This window comes from Stegostoma tigrinum, chromosome 7 (genome assembly GCF_030684315.1).
Source record: "Stegostoma tigrinum isolate sSteTig4 chromosome 7, sSteTig4.hap1, whole genome shotgun sequence".
NCBI classification, from domain to species: Eukaryota; Metazoa; Chordata; class Chondrichthyes; order Orectolobiformes; family Stegostomatidae; genus Stegostoma; species Stegostoma tigrinum.
This window is the reverse complement of record NC_081360.1, coordinates 72667866-72686960: the sequence shown is the minus strand read 5'-3', so window position 1 is coordinate 72686960 and position 19095 is coordinate 72667866. Positions and strand designations below refer to the sequence as shown.

The window sequence follows — 19095 nt, the reverse complement described above, 5'->3', positions numbered from 1 at the left end:
TCCACATTGTCCACAGGTATAATGCCGGAAGATTGCAGAGAGGCAAATGTCATTCCTTCATTCAAAAAAAGGGAATAGGGATAGCCCCGGAAATTACAGACCAGTTAGTCATATATCAGTGGTGGGCAAATTATTGGAAAAGGCTCTCCTATGAGATAGGATTTATGATCCCTTGGAAAGGCGCAGTTTGATTTGTGATAGTTAGCATGGATTTGTGAGGGGTAGACCATGCCTTACAAACCTAATTGAATTCTTTAAAGAGGTGACCAAACAAGTGGAGGAGGGTAGAGCAGTGGATGTGGTATATGTGGATTTAAGTAAGCCATTTGATAAGTTTCCCCATGGTAAGCTCATGCAGAAGATAAAGAGGCATGGGATAGTGGGAAGTTTGGCAGATTGGATTCAGAATTGGCTGACCCTTCGAAGACAAAGGGTGGTTGTGGACAGAAATTATTCAACATGTTGCTCAATTACGAGTGATTTACCACATGGATCTGTTCTGGGTCCTCTTCTAATTGTGAGTTTTGTAAATGATTTGGATGAAGACGTGGAAGGGTGGATTAGCAAGTTCGCAGACAACACGAAGGTGGGTCGTGTTGTGGACAGTACGGAGGGCTGTTCTAGGTTACAAAGAGACATTAATAGGATGCAGAGCTGGGCTGAGAAGTGGCAGATGGAGTTTAACCCTTAAAAGTGTGAGGTGATTCATTTTGGAAGGACAAACTTGAAAGCAGAATACAGGGTTAACGGAAACATTCTTGGCAGTGTGGAGGAGCAGAAGGATCTTGGGGTTCATGTTCACAGTTCGTTGAAAGCTGCCACCCAGGTGGATAGAGTTGTAAAGAAGGCGTATGGTGTGTTAAATTTCATTAATAAAGGGATTCAGCTCAAGAGCTGTGAGGTTATGCTCCAGCTATACAAAACCCTTGTGCGGCGACATCTGGTCTTCTGTCCCGTTCTGGTCGCCTCATTACAGGAAAGATGTGGAGGCGTTGGGGAAAGGTGCAAAGGAGATTTACCAGGATATTGCCTGAAATGGATAGAAGGTCTTACGAGGAGAGGTTGAGATAGCTGGGGCTTTTCTCTTTAGAACAACAAAGGATGAGAGGTGACTTAATAGAGGTGTACAAAATGATCAGAGATATGGGTATAGTGGACAGCAAGAGACTTTTTCCTACGGTGGAGGTAGCTATTACGAGAGGGCATAGTTTTAAGGTGAGCGGAGATAGAGGGGAGACGTCAGAGGTAGGTTCTTTACTCAGAGTGTTCGGGGCGTGGAATGCATTGCTTGACAAGGTAGTGGACCCGGCCTTTTTAGGGGCATTTAAGTAGCTATTAGGCATATGGATGATAGTATAAGGTAGGTGTGGAGGTTAGATAGACCTCAGGATTAAGGTAAAAGTTTGGCACAACATCGTGGGCTGAAGGGCCTGTACTGTGCTGTCCTGTTCTATGTTCTATATATAAAGTTGCTTACTCAAGCATCTTAGTTTTTGCACTGTGTCAAAATGAGTACTTATGGCAAATGTATTGAAAAACAGTTAAATCTGTTCTACAACTAGAAATGCATTGTACAAATAATGGAATGAAATTTTATGCTATTATCTTCCCGTACTGAACGCACATGCAGCCCTCCCGCCAAAACTATGTCATTGTACCCTGTTTCTGTTAATTCACCCTTTTTTCCCCCCCTATTTGTTCTAGTAGTGTAAATTAAACGAAATGAAATAGCGTAGATTTATTTTTTAGAGATATTTTCACGGAATGTGGAAGCAGGTGAGAACAGTCCAACTTGACAGTTGAAATCTTCCAGATTTGGCTTGTTTGGTGAGGAAAGGTCGGAACAGTAATACAGATGGCTAAACAAATTTTAGACATTTTTATTGTCAAAGATTTCCAGAGTTTCACACTCGATTATAAGGCAACAGAGTGAATGAGTCAAAGGGGAGAAAATGTCCATGTTGTAACGGCACTGGAAATATTATGGTCAAGTATGCAGCTAGTTCTTCAATGCAAACCTTCAGTGCCAAAGCTGGAATGTTTTTGGAATCCATAGCATTCCACCTTCAGCACTTTCTTGGAGTTGTTTTAGCATTTCTGGCTAATGATGTTTCAGATCCTGTAATATTTTATACTGATCATTGAGGGTGGGAATGTTTGTAGCATCACATTTTTACTTCTTTAAGCCATCATTTATGACTGGATTAGGCAGAATTTCAGGGTTTTACAATTAAAATAAATGGTAAAAGGCGATGGCCTAGTGATGATATCACTGCACTGTTAATCCAGAGACCCAGACAACGTTCCGGAGACCCGGGTTCGAACCCTGCCACACTTGATGGTTGAATTTGAATTCAATTAAAAAAAATTGGGAATTAAGAATTTGATGATGACCACGAATCCATTATCAATTTCGTAAAAGTCCATCTGGTTTGCTAATGTCTTCCTACCTGATTTGGCCTAGATGTAACTCCAGACCCACTGCAATGCAGTTCACTCTGAACTGCCCTCTGGGCGATAAGGGAATGGCAATAAATATTACCTAGCCAGTGATGCCCTCATGCTGTTCATGAATGAAATAAAATGGATGGAAGGTTCCAAGGTATGCCAGCTAAATTTGCTGAAGAAACAAAGATAGCTGGGAATATGAGTTGTCGACAGGACATTAGGATTCTACAAGGGAATATGAATAGGTTAAGTGAGTGGGAAATATCTGGCAAGTGCAATATAATGTGTGAAATTGTCCATTTTGGAAGAAAGACTGAAAAAGCACATTATCGAAATGGTGAGAGGATGTTGACAGATTTGTGTGTCCTAGTCCATGAATCACAGGTTAGCATGCAGGTAGAAAAAGAAATCCGGAAAGCTAATAGAATGTTATGGTTCATTGCGAGAGGCAAGGCAAGCAAGAGTAGGGAAGTTAATTTTATTAGATTCCCTACAGTGTGGGAACAGGCCCTTTGGCCCAACAAGTTCACACCTCCCCTTGAAGCTTCCCACCCAGACCCATCCCCCTATAACCCACACACCCCAAACACTATGGGCAATTTAGTATGGCCGATCCACCTAGCCTGCACATCTTTGGACTGTGGGAGGAAACTGGAGCACCCAGAGGAAACCACTCAGACACAGGGAGAATGTGCAAACTCCACACAGACAGTTGCCCGAGGCTGGAATCGAACCTGGGCCCCTGGTGCTGTGAGGCTGCAGTGCTAACCACTGAGCTACCGTGCCGCCCCTTTTCAATTACATAGGTGAGACCAAACTAGAGCGAGGCGTCAAGTTTAAAAACAAAGAGGTGTGACCATTTAAAACAGAGTAGGAAACATTAGCATTGCCAGGTGCAGTTCTGGCATGTTGTCAATGAAGAGCACTGTCAGTCCCCAGTAAGGGGTTCACCTTTGTCCCCCGCCACCCACACATCAATGAATACCAGTCACGTTTGGACTTTGAGCAGTTTTTCCGCCGCCTCCACCTCTACGCCTATTTTTCTAACTGGGCGCCTAACCCTCCCTCCACAGACCCCTTCACCCACCTCCAACACAAGTCCTCCTCCTGGACACCACCCCCAGGCCTCCTACCCTCCCTCGACCTCTTCATCTCCAACTGCTGTCGTGACGTGAACCGCCTCAACCTCTCACCCACTCCAACCTCTCCCCTGCGGAACGTGCAGCCCTCCGCATCCTCTGCTCCAACCCCAACCTCACCATCAAACCCGCAGACATGGGAGGCGCAGTTGTATGGTGCACTGACGTATACATTGCTGAGGCCAGACGCCAACTCTCCGACACCACTTCCTACTGCCCCCTGGAACAGGACCCCACCCCCAAGCACCAAACCATCATCTCCCAAACCATTCACAACCTCATCGCCTCATGTGACCCCCCCACCCACAGCCTCGAATCTCATTGTTCCCCAACCCCGCACCATCCACTTCTATCTCCTTCCCAAAATCCACAAACCCGCCTGCCCTGGTTGACATATTGTCTCCGCCTGCTCCTGCCCCACCGAACTCATCTCCACCTATCTGGACTCCATTTTCTCCCCATTGGTCCAGAAACTCCCCACCTACGTCCGTGACACCACCCACGCCCTCCACCTCCTCCAGAACTTCTAAATGCCCGGCCTCCAACACCTCATTTTCACCATAGACGTCCATTCGCTGTACACCTGCATTCCCCAGATGGCCTAAAGGCCGTCCGCTTCTTCCTGTCTCGCAGGCCTGACCAGACCCCTCCACCGACACCCTCATCTGCCTAGCTGAACTCTTCCTCACACTCAACAACTTCTCTTTCGATTTCTCCCACTTCCTACAGACAAAGGGGGTGGCCATGGGCGCCCGCATGGGCCCAAGCTATGCTTGCCTCTTTGTAGGTTATGTGGAACAGTCCCTTTTCCGTACCTACACTGGCCCCAAATCTCACCTTTTCCTCTGTTACATTGATGACTGTATCAGCGCCGCCTCGTGCTCCCAAGAGGAACTCGAACAGTTCATCAACTTCACCAACACCTTCCACCCCAACCTCAAGTTCACCTGGACCATCTCTTAACACATCCCTCACCTTCCTGGACCTCTCTGTCTCCATCTCAGGCAACCACCTAGAAACCGATATCCATTTCAAACCCATGGACTCCCACAGCTACCTAGAATACACCTCCTCCCACCCACCTTCCTGCAAAATTTCCATCCCCTATTCCCAATTCCTTCGCCTATGCTGCATCTGCTCCCAGGATGAGGCATTCCACTCCCGTATATCCCGGATGTCCTTGTTCTTCAAGGACCGCAACTTTCCCCCTCTGCCGCCCCCCAAACCTGGCACCTTCCCCTGCAACCGCAGGAAGTGCTACACCTGCCCCCCACACCTTACCCCCCCACCGCCAACCCAGGCCCCAAGAAGACTTTCCACATCAAGCAGATGTTCACCTGCACATCTGCCAATGTGATATACTGTATCCACTGTACCCGGTGTGGCTACCTGTACATTGGGGAGACCACGCGGAGGCTTGGGGACCGCTTTGCAGAACACCTACGCTTGATTCGCAATAAATGACTGCACCTCCCAGCAGCGAACCATTTCAACTCCCCCTCACATTCCTTAGACAACATGTCCATCCTGGGCCTCGTGCAGTGCCACAATGATGCCACTCGAAGGTTACAGGAACAGCAACTCATATTCTGCTTGGGAACCCTGCAGCCCAATGGTATCAATATGGATTTCATAAGCTTCAAAATCTTCCCCTCCTCCCACTGCATCCCAAAACCAGCCCAGTTCGTCCCTGCTTCCCGAACCTGTTCTTCCTCTCACCTATCCCCTCCTCCCACCTCAAGTCACACCTCCATTTCCGACCTACGAACCTCATCCCACCCCCTTGATCTGTCCGTCCTCCCCGGACTGACCCAGCTCCTCCCTAACTCCCCACCTCTACTCACCTCTACAGGCTCCATCCCTGCCCCTTTAACTTGACTGTCTCCTCTCCACCTATCTTCTCCTCTATCCACCTTTGATCCACTCCCCCTCTCTCCCTATTTATTTCAGAACCCTCTCCCCATCCCATTCTTTTCTGATGAAGGGTCTAGACCCGAAACGTCAGCCTTTGTGCTCCTGAGATGCTGCTTGGCCTGCTGTGTTCATCCAGCTCCACACTTTTGTTATCTCTGATTCTCCAGCATCTGCAGTTCCCATTATCTCTTATAATGTTACTTTACTGCTTTGATATGATCTTGAACTAAGTTTTAGTTTGAACTGTTAAGTTTGTAGATTACATTTTCATTCAATTGCTTTGTGCTGAAGTGGTGTTGTTCCTACAACTTTCAGTGTACTTATTTCTACTGTATTTTATGGGAAGCATGTTATTTTCATTGGCATTGAAACTAATGTGTGGTACTGAAGCATTCAGGTGTGTGGTTTCCACTATTTGTGTATTATTAGGAGAGAGAACCTTTAAACTGCAATTTTATTCCTTTGGATGTGAAGTCAGAAAACTGGGAGGATTTGCCACCGTTCTTTGACCGGAAAGAAAATCGTGCTGTGGTAAGTCGTTGTTAAATTTTATGAAACAAAATAGAATATATTTGTAGACTTTTTTGTTTAAGATGCATTATTTTGTATGTTGGGTACTGTTAGAATCCTGTAACGTATAAAAGTAACTTGTCTGCAGTCTGAATCTCATTCCTTGTTTTGAGTGTGAAATGCTTGTACAAGTGTGTAAATAAAATTGAGTTTGACAAAGTACACTTCCTTAAACTGCCGGAAATACTGCGCAAGTTTAAGTATGATGCAATATTCCACAGACACGTGGAAACAAAGTTACTTACAAATTAATTAATTCCCTCATTGTTGCTGTGTCAGAATTTTGAAGCCACTTAGCTAACAGCATTGTGGGTGCACCTACACTACATGGATTGCAGACGTTCACGTAGGCCTCTTCCTGGAATATTGTCAAGGGCAAGTAAGAGTGGGCATTTAATGCTGCCCTTGCCAGCTACTCCCTCGCCCCATGAATGAATTTTTAAATTATTAAATAATTAACTATTGAATTGCAAGAATGTTACTAAAGTGTGGTAAATGTTATAAACAATTGTAGCTGAATACTCCTAACAAATGGAAAGAATTTGCATTTACTTAGCTTTCAAAGTATCAGGAAAATCATTTGCAGCATGTGAGCATTGCATCTTTCATTAACATGTATTGTTGTGAGAAAATGGTGAGCAGCCTTTTTGAACTACTGCATTTCATATAAGTGCATCCACAGTGCTATGAAGGGAGCTCCAGGATTTTGACATGGTGACAGCAAAGGGGCAGCAAGATTTCCCAAGCAGGATTGTGTGGATTTTGGAGGGAAAATGTACAAAAAGTGGTGTTCTCATGCATCTGCTGTCCTTAACCTCCAGAGGGAAGGACCCTTTTGAGCTGTTGCAGTGCATCTCGTAGATTGCATATGCTGCTGCAACTGTGTCAGAGGGAGTGAATGTTGTAAGTGTTAAATGGAGCACCAGTTAAGCAGGTTGCTTTGACCTGGATATTATTGAGCTTCTTGAGTGTTCTTAGAGCTGCACCCATCCAGACAAATGGAGAGTATTCCATCATACTCCTGAATCATGCCCTGTAGGTGGCAGGCAGGCTGTGAGGAGTCAGGACTTCCCAGACGCTGACCTGCGGTTACATGCATAGTATTTATGTGGCTGGTCCATTTTGCATCTGGTTAATGATACCTCTCAGGACGTTGATAGTGGGAAATTCAGCAATGGAAATAAAACTAAATGTCCAGGGACGTTGTTGGAAACTGTCTTGTGGCAGACAGTTATTGCCGCAAATGTGAACACAAGTCTTGTATGTCAAATCAGCCCAAAGCTAAATGTTATCCTGATTTTTTTTTCCCTCTGCCAGTTTTCAGCCCAAATCTGGATATTATTAATGCATTTGGATATGGACAACTTCAGCATCTGAGAAGTGATAGATGGTGCTGAACATTGTGTAATCATCAGCAAACATCTCCATTTATAATAATGTTATTCATAATGACCATGTAATCTGTTCTTGTGGATTAATAACAGAGCAGAAAATCAGGAAAATTCCCTCATTTAAATATTCTACTGTGATATCATGTTAATCTGAATAGGCAGTCTAGGCCTTAATTTAATATCACATTCAAAAGACAGCACTACAGTGTTAGCCTGGATTATGCACTCATGTTTCTGAGCTCAAACTTGAATCCACAATCTTCTGAATCATGAATACATCCAGCAAGCATTGGCTTATCATTTTTGCTTATCAGCCTGAATGTTTGAAAATACTTAAAGATATTTTCAGTTGAAAATGGTGCTAACAGTTGCATATTGAATCACTAGTTAATTTTAGCTGAAATTGGACCAAATCTTCTGGGGACTGCCAGTCACAGTCAGATTGCCATTCTACTCCTAAACTTACTTTGTCCTTGATGCTTCACATTTCTGGCTTAAAATTCTGATTTGAGCCTCGTAAGGAGCATAGAGTGCCCTTACTGCGGGAGACTTCCAAAACTTGTATGGTAAGTTCTGGAAACCAAATAATGTGCCCCTTTTAACACAATAGCATCTGCTTCTTTCCAGGATTTAAAGTTCCAATGTCTCTTTAAGAAGCTACAGATGTAAGTTGTTAGATGAACGAGGAATGCACAGTATGTCCTGGGCTGTTGGATTGGCTGGGTCAGGGTAATGTATGTGGGGGGAGTGGGGTCCAAGTGGATTGGCGCAGAGGTTATATATACCACTGAACTGAATCTGCCATTATAACAGTTTCTTTACCTCCAGCTCTGCATAAATCCGCATCTTGACCCCATGACTTTTTTTAAAATTGAATTTCCAGCTTCTGCGTTTTGTACGAGAATGGCTCAGCTTGTCTACAATGAAGCAAAGAATAATTAGGAAGAGTGGTCAGATGTTCCACAGTCCTATTCTTGTGTTAGAAAACATATTAAAAGGCCAACATAGACAAAGCTGTACAAAACGGTAAGATTTTACTAGAATGCTCCTAATGGTGTGACACCATAGTTATTTAAGATGGAAACAAAGATGTCAGAATATGAAGTTTGTACAATTTACTTTGTACATGATGTAGCACACTTTATGAATTTAAAATGGTAGTCCCTTCTCAGTGAAGGACATTAATGCTCAAACAAAAAACGAAATTGCTGGAAAAGCTCAGCAGATCTGGCAGCACCTCTGGAAAGAAATCCAAGTTAATATTTTGGGCTGAGTGACCCTTGCTCAGCTCTGTTTTTGTTTCTAATTTACAGTATCTGCAGTTTTTTTTTAGTTTTTAACTTAAGAGATTAATGCTGCGGTTTTGGTGACTGTCCGGTCCTTGGATTATTTCACTTTCTAATCTTCCTGAGTTCTTATCCACTAAATTTTTTAAATGAAATGTTAAAAAGAGGTGAAAGCTGAAGATGTTTAAATATATTTGCTTTAGTTTGTTTACTTTAATGTTTCTTCCTTATTTTCCAATAATAAAATGAAATGCCTTACTGAAAACCTGCATGAAATATTTCTTTTATTTAGATTTATAACAAAAGATGATGTAGCTGCTGTATCTCTAAATAAGGCACAAAGTGAAGGAGGAACTGTGCGAGTAATAGCAAGAGTGAATACATTTCAGGGCAAGACTAAAATCAAAACTTCCAATCAACCAAGTGAGGAAAATCTGAACAAGTATGTGTCTATGGTTTCCTGTTTACTAGATGATGTACCATTGAGAGATGGAAGTGGTTCATTTTACAAATGGTACAGTTCTTGGGTAGCATTTCACCACTGAAGAAATAACCAAAAAATTTGCCAGAAAGGCACTTCATTTTAAGGGAATAATTGCTTATATAAAAACTGAATCAGATATAATTGATGTTGTTAATACAACAACTAAACAAAGTGGCATTTTGTAACACCATAAAACTAACTGCAAAATTTTTTATTACAAACATGCATTAAATTGTTGTGCGATATCAGACATTTGCCTATTCAACCACTGGCTTTTCTTGTCTTAAAAATCTCAATTTAGCTTCTTTTTGTCTTTTGAGTAATACTAATTGTTGGAAGTTTATATTACATGCTTCATTTACTGTTGCAGGAATTAGTTGCACTGTTGAATGATCATCAGGTATTTTTCACTGGTGTTTTCAGGCTGAAATGTATCATTGCTGCAGTGAGCTTTCTACCAGTTTTCTGAAAATATTCACTTTGAAATATTGTTGCAATCCACCAAATGTAATTATTTAATTTGAGTTGTAAATATGATTGAAGTGTTCATACTGAGCCTCTACAGATGATCCAGTATGCAATGATTATCAAAATCATGCAATTGTACTTAAAAGAAATTGCTTGAACATTTGAAATTTGTAATGTTCGCTTAACATTGTAAAATTTAAACTACGAAGTATAAATGCAGTAACAACATATTGACGTACCATTGCCTGCAGAATGAGCCAGAAACAGTTATCAATTTAATAGGTATCAGAGCATCTCATGACTTAGAATCAGATTTGAGCACAGAAGATTAATACATTTTAGAACAGTCATGTTTACAAAGAGCTAGCTCACTTTAAAGATGGAATACATTTTTGACTCATTCTTAAAAATATGTGCATATCATTTGTACTTGTCCTTCTTTCAGCAACGTAAGCGAAAGCATCGAAAATAAAATCTGCAACAGGACTTCTTTAACTGATGAAGTAGCTGGCATTTCTTTGGAAGCTGGCTATGTACAAGCTGTGAATGAAGGAGGAAACCCTCTATGTCTTGCTTGTCAACAGCCAACAACCCAGGTCAGCAAGTATCATAAATCTACAGCTTGGGATACACGATATTGCTCCCAAAAATGTCAGGAAGATTTTTTGGTTCGATCCAATCGATGTTACATGAGATCAAAGGTTTTTGAAGCTGAGCATGGAATCTGCCAGCAATGTGGCCTCGATGCACAGCAGTTGTTTCTTCGTGTCCATGATACGCAGAGAACCCACCGGAAAGAGCTACTTGAAAATACATGGCTGTCACAGCTTTCCCTCGATCAGGTAACTGCAAGAATTCAAGTTAATTTGTTTTACTTCACGTAAAATTAATTTGCAGTGTTTGCTTGTCCTGCATTTTATTGTAAAACAAATTATATTCAGGACTAGATAAAACAAAATGTTTCTGCATTGAGTTTAATTTCATACCCCTGCCTGTACCATTGCCAAGTGTGCCTTCCTGTCGGCTGCCCATCTACCTTGTGAAACCTATTTGCTGTGGTGTTTCTTCTGTCAGACTTTTCAGTCATTGTTTGGGGCTTCTAAAACTGAGGAGAAAGATTTGTAACTTGTGCAGTTGTTTTGATCTTCCACTTGGAGTTGATAATCCTTTGCAATTGGATCGGGTATTCAAGCCGAAGATTTTCACCACCCTGAAATGAGTAACCTCTTTCTCACTCCCTCACTCTCATAAGCACATTAATGAACCGGATAGGTTTTTACTACTATTGACAGTGGTTCCATGGTTGTCATTAGGCTAGCTTTTTAATTCCAGATTTTTATTGCACTTAAATTTCACCAGCTGCCGTGGTGTGATTTGAATCATTCTCCCCCAAAAAATTAGATTTGGATTCTAAATTCTAGTCCAGTACACAATGCCACCACCTCCTTTGAGGAACGATTGAGGATACTGAGCGTACATTTTCTGGAGTTTAGAAAAGTGAGAAGTAATCTGAGAAATTTATTATATTTTTGAAGGCATAGACAATGTTGGTGCAGAAAGGATGGGCTTGATTCTTCTAAGGATTGGCAAACAGTGTTAGATTACAACTGTGTTTCCTCTTTTTCTATACTAATAAATAGCTTCAAACAACACAAACTAATCAAGGCTCCTTTAGAAGTTTGCAGCAAGCTTTAGATCCAGTAGGTCCCTCTAGTGCAGGATCGGTGGCATGTTAAACCATGCCTGCTTTCGCATAACAGTAGTTGCAATATTCTACGATTATCTATCAGACTGAACATTTAAATCACTTTGACAGCTTACTTGAAAGAGTATGTAAAGTGTGTGGTTTGAATAAAAGGGTGCAGGGTGGGAAGGATGCCAGCTAAGTAATGGAATGTTTAGGGTAGGTCAGGGTGCATGCACGCGTTGTTCTGTGGGGGTCGGGTGTCAAGTCCAGTAGCAGGCAGTTGGGGCATGAAGGAGGTGGGGCGATGGGCCCTGGATGGGGAGATGAAATGGTGTTAAGTCAGCTGGGTGGGACAAGCTGGGTGTCAGGTTCTGGGAGGTGGAGGGGGTTGGAAGGTCAGGGGTCAAATGAGTTTATTTGGGGACATGTGTTGTGTTTGGGGTGGGAGGGGGTGCAGGTTCATAATTAACCAGAAATTGGATGAGGTTTTTAATTGTTGAACTCTTCCTGGATAACTATTTATTTAACTGCAGTGGAGCCCTCAAGTCTCTGATTTGATTGGGTACTTTTCAGAGGGCTCCAGAATAGGGCAATTGCTGACCAAATCTGTGATTTCCTAGCAAATCTCAGTCCACTGTGTGCCTGGGTTACTGTAGATTGCTATATCTGGGCATTTTACAATCTGAGCTGATATATTTCCCTTTGCTTTGGGTCTAAAACCAGGGGATACAGCCTCAGAATAAAGGGCAACTCATTTAGGACTGATATGAGAATAAACATTTTCACCCTCTTCCCCAGAGGACTGTGGAAGCTCAGTCATTATGTACCCCAAGATAGAGATTAATAGTTTTCTATTGACTAATTGCAACAAAGGGATATGGGATTGTATGGAAATATGGTGGTTTTTTAGACGATCAGCCATGATCGAGAATGGCAGAGGCAGTGCAGAGCTGAATAGTCTACACCTGCTTCTATATTCAAAAGTACTCAGTCGATCACTTTGCTGCCCCCTCACTTAACCTGCCTATATCTGTTTGCAGCCTTTATGTTCTCTTCACAGCTTGCATTCCTACCAAGCTTTGTATCCAGATTTGCTAATGATAACAGCACTTGTTGTCACTTTATCTATTGTTACTATGGATTATAAATAGCTGTGGTCCACCTACATGCTGTATCTCATGTGCTATCATGTGAAAACACTGCATCCATTTTTTACATGTATACTGACAACACGTAGCTGTACGTCAGCATTGCCTTATTTGACTCGTCTGCTGTCCCTAAACTTAGCCATTTTTCCAACATCCGGTAAAAGATAACAGACAGAAACTTTGCTCATTGATTTTTGGCATTGCTAATAATTAATGACTTTGGTGCTCACAGAAGTTCCTTCATTTAACCACCGTCTCAATCCGTCCCGTGGACTTTATCACATCGAATACTATTCATTCATCACCAATGCACTCTGACCTCCATTAGTTCTTGGTTAAGTAATACCTTGACTTTAAAATCCCCAGGAGAGACTTGCAAGTCCCTCCATGACTTCGTTCTTCCACTCCTCAACTTTCCATGATATCCCTGCACCTACAAGTCTGGCCCTGAGTACAACTGAAATGGCTCCACATTGATAGCTATAATTTCTGCTGAGGTTCCTCAGTTCTAGAATTACCTCTTTAAACTTCTCTGCTGGCCTTTCTTCCTTTTTAAAGTCCACATTTGAAGAAGCTTTTTACCATGTGATCCTATATTTACTGGAGTGGATCAGTGTCTTCCTATGAAGTGCCATGAGTATTTTAATACATTGAAATAATTTAATTCTCTAACACTAATGCGGGAAATTGCACAAAGCCCCTATATAGCCCACACATGAATCATGACCTAGTTTCTACAGCAATGTTTGTGCAGGAATAGTCAAATTACGACAACATAATTTCCTCAAAGAAAATGCTATTATTGAACATGTTCCCTTTCATTTAAAGTAGCTTTATTTGCAAATAGTTTAAGTTAATTCTTCAATAACTTGTTGTGGCATTAAAATTCATTTTAAAATGTGATTTTTGCTGAAATAGGATACATTTACTTAAGTTTTGGACTGTGGAAAAAACTTTTTTTTTGATAATCCATTGGTTTCAGTTGAATGACATGATTTGGAATCCAACTGAGGGACAGTTCTGGCAAGTGGACCATATCAGACCAGTTTTTGGTGGAGGAGGACAATGCTCCCTTGAAAACCTACAGACACTCTGTACTGTCTGTCATAAAGAGGTTAGTAAACTGGTCTAGCTTTAATCTGATGGTTGATGACACATTTCTTTCCCACAATAGTATTTTTAAAATTATCACCTGTTTCTCAAGTTTTTGACTGTCATGATTGATAATAAAAACAAAGAACTGTGTCAGTCAAAATATTCTTGTTACATGACATGTAAATATTGTGCCTTATTAAGATGGTACTATGTAATATAAGCACCGGCTTACAGTACTAAGCTGCACTTAAGCATTATCATTTGCACTCCATCCACCTACCAGGTGCCATAGGAAATAATAATAAATATCAGATGTCATCCACAATCCAATCAGATTTATTTTGTCCTTAGACTAGAAAGCAGCTATTGTGGTGATGCCATGTAATTTAAATAATGAGTGTTAATACTGTTTTCCCCACCCTTCCCTCAAACAACAATTAAAAAGCTATTCGTTTTGATTTCCTGCGACAATATTAGAACCAATATGTAAAATTAAGATTAAGGCATTAGGTGGAGCAAGAAAAAGTATTGTTTTTGGGAATTTTTTGGGGGTATTGAACTTTTTATCCTAATGGATATCTCCAAGTTCCATTTAGATTCGATTAGATTCCCTACAGTGTGGAAACAGACCCTTCAGCCCAACAAGTCCACACTGCCCCTTGGAGCATCCCACCCAGACCCATCCCCCTATAACCCATACACCCCTGAACACTACGGGCAATTTGGCTTGTCGATCCACCTAACCTGCACATCTTTGGACTGTGGGAGGAAACCGAAGCACCTGGAGGAAACCCACGCAGACATGGGGAGAATGTGCAAACTCCACATAGACAGTTACCCGAGGCTGGAATTGAACCCGGGTCCCTGGCGCTGTGAGGCTGCAGTGCTAACCACTGAGCCACCATGCCACCAACAGTTTTATAGGCTTTATTATAAATCACATTAAACATTGAAAATCATTCACAATCACATTCTTCAAGATAAGCTTCCAAAATAATAACAAAATCCTGGAAATACAGAGCAGATCATACAGTATCTACACTATTCTTCTTTTTCATATGTTCAGTTTCTACTCTGTATGTAATAAGAATGTGGAAAACTGGGCAAAAATTACACTGGTAATGTAACAGTTTAAGATTTCCATGCAGATAACTAGTATTTAACATTGTGCTATCTTTGTGTTGGTTTCACCAAGATTGTGCTGATGAAACAAAAAAAATGCCAGTGGAATCTACTGCCATGCTAATGTGTATGAATAACATATAGGCTGACACTCAAGTTGACACATTTTCTTGCTGTGAGTTCGTAATTTTCCTTGGACCCTGACTGTTCAAGCTGACTTACAAATATTACTGTCCATTTTTTATTGTGACATAAACTGATGAGATTGGTAGGAAATTTCAGCAAAAATAGGTTAACATGAAATTTCAGGTGTGGCTTGCCAATTCGATCATAAATTCATGTTACTCCCATCCCTGATTGCCCCTGAGAAGATGGTAGTGAGCTGCCTTTTTGATTGACTGGAGTACTTGGTGGTGTTAGGGAGGGTGCTCCAGGATTTTGACCCAGTGACATAAAAGGGATGATGACATTCCAAATCAGAATGGTGTGTTATTTGCAAGGTGACTTGGATTGGGTATTCCCTTTCATCTGTTGCCCTGTCCTTCTAACCAGTAGAGACTGCAGTTTACACATATGCAGTTGCAAATATGACATTTCTTTGCTTCGTATTTTAACTAACGGTGACCAGGCTGTTTTTGCACACAACCCAAAGGCTACTGATGAGATCAAAGATTCTGCACAAAACATGACAGAAATAGTGAATTTGCAATTTAAAAATGCCTGAGACAATCAGAAATTCTACATTGAGATGAGTAGTTGACTTTGTTCATTCTTGGGATATGAACAGTATTGACAAGGCATGGCAATATTTATTGCCGGTCCCTATCACATATAAACAAGACCACTTCGGGATGGGAAATATCTTACCCCACCCCAAAAGGGCACAAGTCATAAAATTAGCTTTTAGTAACAATATGGCAGCTTTCCTTATCATTTTGTATGGTTCCCAGTCTACAAGCTACCAGATTCATGTCCTAAGCTTCAATGTACTTTGACTTGCTCATCTCTTGTATTGATCATGGCATTGTTTTTTGACTCTTTGAAACATTAACCCCCAAATGCACATCCTTATCCTCCCAGCCTTCTGACTCAACATGTCATGGGAGCTGGTCTACTGAATTCTTCCCTGTCCATTCAACATCATGGCTTGAACAGAAACCAGGCTGGTAAAGCCCTCCTAACTGAAGCCTCTGCTTCTGGCAATATCTTTCACTACTGGCCTCACCTAGAGTCCAAAAATGCCAGTATAATCAATCGTACGTTATTCAGAGTAACTTGCTCAGGCTGACCAGACATCCCAATCTGACGTCATCCCATTTGGCCCATATTCCTCTGAACTATTCCTATTATTACACCCATCCAGATGTCTTTTAAACTGTGCACCTCCATCACTTCTCTGGAAGCTTGTTCCATACATGCACCACCCTCTGCAAGAAAAAGTTGCACTTTAGGTCCCTTTTAAATCTTTACCTCTAGTTTTGGACTCCCCTACTCTTGGGGAAAAGACCTTGATTATTCACCCTATCTATGCCCCTGATGATTTTATAAATGTCTATAAGACCACCACTCAGCCTCCAAGATAACAGGGAAACAAGTTCTAGCCTATTCAACTTCTCCCGAGAACTCAAACCTTCTAGTCCTGGCGATATCCTTTGTAAATCTTTGCTGCACACTGTCAAGTTTAACAACATCTTCCTATAGAATAGTGACCAGAATTGTCCACAGTATTCTAAACATGGCCTTACAAATGACCCGTACAGTTGCAACATGAAATCCCAACTCCTCTGGTCAATGTTCTGACAACTGAAAGTATGTGTCCCAAAACCATTTTCACCATCCTGTCTTCCTGCAACTCTACTTTCAAGGAACTATGCACCTGCAGCCCTAGGTCTGTTTATTTGGCAATACTCCCCAGGGCCCTACTATTAACTGTATAAGCTCAACACTGATGGGAACTGCAGATGCTGGAGAATCCAAGATAACAAAGTGTGGAGCTGGATGAACACAGCAGGCCAAGCAGCATCTCAGGAGCACAAAAGCTGATGTCATCCCTCACCTTCCTGGACGTCTCAGTCTCCATCTCGGGTAACCACCTAGAAACTGATGTCCATTTCAAGCCCACTGACTCCCATAGCTACCTAGAATACACCTCCCACCCACCCTCCTGCAAAAATTCCATCCCCTATTCCCAATTCCTCCGCCTCCGCCGCATCTGCTCCCAGGATGAGGCATTCCACTCTCGCACATCCCAGATGTCCACGTTCTTCCAGGACTACAACCTTCGCCCCGCAGTGGTCAAGCCCTTGACCGCATCATCCGCATTTCCCGCAACACATCCCTCACACCCCGCCCCCGCCACAACCGCCCCCAGAGGATCCCCCTCATCCTCACATACCACTCCACCAACCTCCGGATACAACGTATCATCCTCCGACACTTCCGCCATCTACAATCCGACCCCACCACCCAAGCCATTTTTCCATCCCCACCCTTGTCTGCCTTCCGAAGAAACCACTGTCTCCACGACTCCCTTGTCCGGTCCACACTCCCATCCAACCCCACCACACCCGGCACCTTCCCCTGCAACAGCAGGAAGTGCTACACTTGCCCCCACACCTCCTCCCTCACCCCCATCCCCAGGCCCCAACATGACCTTCCATGTCAAACAGATGTTCACTTGCACATCTGCCAATGTGGTATATTGTATTCATTGCACCCGGTGTGGCTTCCGTTACATTGGGGAAACCAAGCGGAGGCTTGGGAACTGCTTTGCAGAACACCTTCGCTCGGTTTGCAACAAACGACTGCACCTCCCAGTCGCGAACCATTTCAACTCCCCCTCCCATTCCTCAGACGACATGTCCATCATGGGCCTCCTGCAGTGCCACAAGGATGCCATCCGAAGGTTGCAGGAACAGCAACTCATATTGCGCTTGGGAACCCTGCAGCCCAATGGTATCAACGTGGTCTTCACAAGCTTCAAAATCTCCCCTCCCCACCACTGCATCCCAAAACCAGCCCAGTTCTTCCCCTCCCCCTACTGCATCGCAAAACCAGCCCAGTCTGCCTCTGCTTCCCTAACCTGTTCCTCCTCTCACCCATCCCTTCCTCCCACCTCAAGCCGCACCTCCATTTCCTACCTACTAACCTCATCCCGCCTCCTTGACCTGTCCATCTTCCCTGGACTGACCTATCCCCTCCCTACCTCCCCACCTATCCTCTCCTCTCTACCTATCTTGTTTTCTCTCCATCTTTGGTCTGCCTCCCCCTCTCTCCCTATTTATTTCAGAACCCTGTCCCCATCCCCCTCTCTGATGAAGGGTCTAGGCCCGAAATGTCAGCTTTTGTGCTCCTGAGATGCTGCTTGGCCTGCTGTGTTCATCCAGCTCCACACTTTGTTATCTAAGTTCTACACTGGTTTGTCTTACCAAAATGCATCACCTCAATTATCTAAATTAAACTCCATCTTTCACTCTTCGGCCCATTGGCCCATCTGATCAAGGTCCCAGTGTCTTTTGCAAACTTACTAGTCTATACTTAACATCTAAATTATTTATATAAATGACGAAAAGCAGCGGACCCAGCACCAATCATTGTGGCACATTGGTGGTCACAGGCCTCCAGTCTGAAAAGCAACCCTCTGCCTCATACCTTCAGGCCAATTTTGTATCCAGTTGGCTAGCTCCCCTGGATCCCATGTGATCTAACCTGACAAACCCGTTTTATCATGCAAAACCTTGTTGAATGCTTTGCTGAAGTTCATATAGGAAACATCTCATGCTGTGCCTTCATCAACCTTGTGAATTCTTTTAAAAATAAATTGTCCAGTTAGTGAGACTATTCCAAAGCAGTCCAAATGCATGTGTAAACCCTGTCAGAATTCACTCCAATAACTCACCCACCACTGATATAAAGCTCATACGGCTGTAGTTCCCTGGTTTTTCTTTACAACCTTTCTTAAATATTGGCACTACATTAGCCAACTTCCAGTCTTCTGCGACCTCACCTGTGGCTGTCGATGATACGAGTAGCTTCCCAGAATTTTGTTTTACCTCTGGCATTTCTCTCTCCATTTTTAGCATCTTATTATTTTCTATCCCTTTGGTCTCCCATTTAGGATTCTGGCTATGTACTATTGCCCAAGTACCATATTAATTTTCTCAACAAGCAACCCTTACTGTTTTCTTCCCTCTGCATTTGTGGGGAGGACTTTTTGAGGACGTGAAGGAGAATATTGAAAGTAGGAGAAGTGAGGAAGTGTTGCACTTTATCAGCATTTCATAATCTACACTGTTACAATTTATGAAACTTGTTTATGTTTTGGAACTGTCTTGAGTTTAAGG

General features: G+C 42.6%; 1 protein-coding gene across 4 annotated transcripts in view; it reads left to right on the top strand.

Annotated features, from left to right (window-relative positions):
• zranb3 (zinc finger, RAN-binding domain containing 3) overlaps window positions 1-19095 on the top strand; it is a 135743-nt gene that overhangs the window by 115167 nt on the left and 1481 nt on the right. For all 4 annotated transcript variants that reach the window (XM_059647428.1, XM_059647429.1, XM_048534524.2 and 1 more), the window contains exons 14-18: window positions 5931-6032; window positions 8346-8488; window positions 9041-9190; window positions 10146-10542; window positions 13518-13649. In XM_059647428.1, coding sequence (XP_059503411.1) covers window positions 5931-6032; window positions 8346-8488; window positions 9041-9190; window positions 10146-10542; window positions 13518-13649 — 924 coding nt within the window. The remainder of the gene's footprint in view (window positions 1-5930; window positions 6033-8345; window positions 8489-9040; window positions 9191-10145; window positions 10543-13517; window positions 13650-19095) is intronic.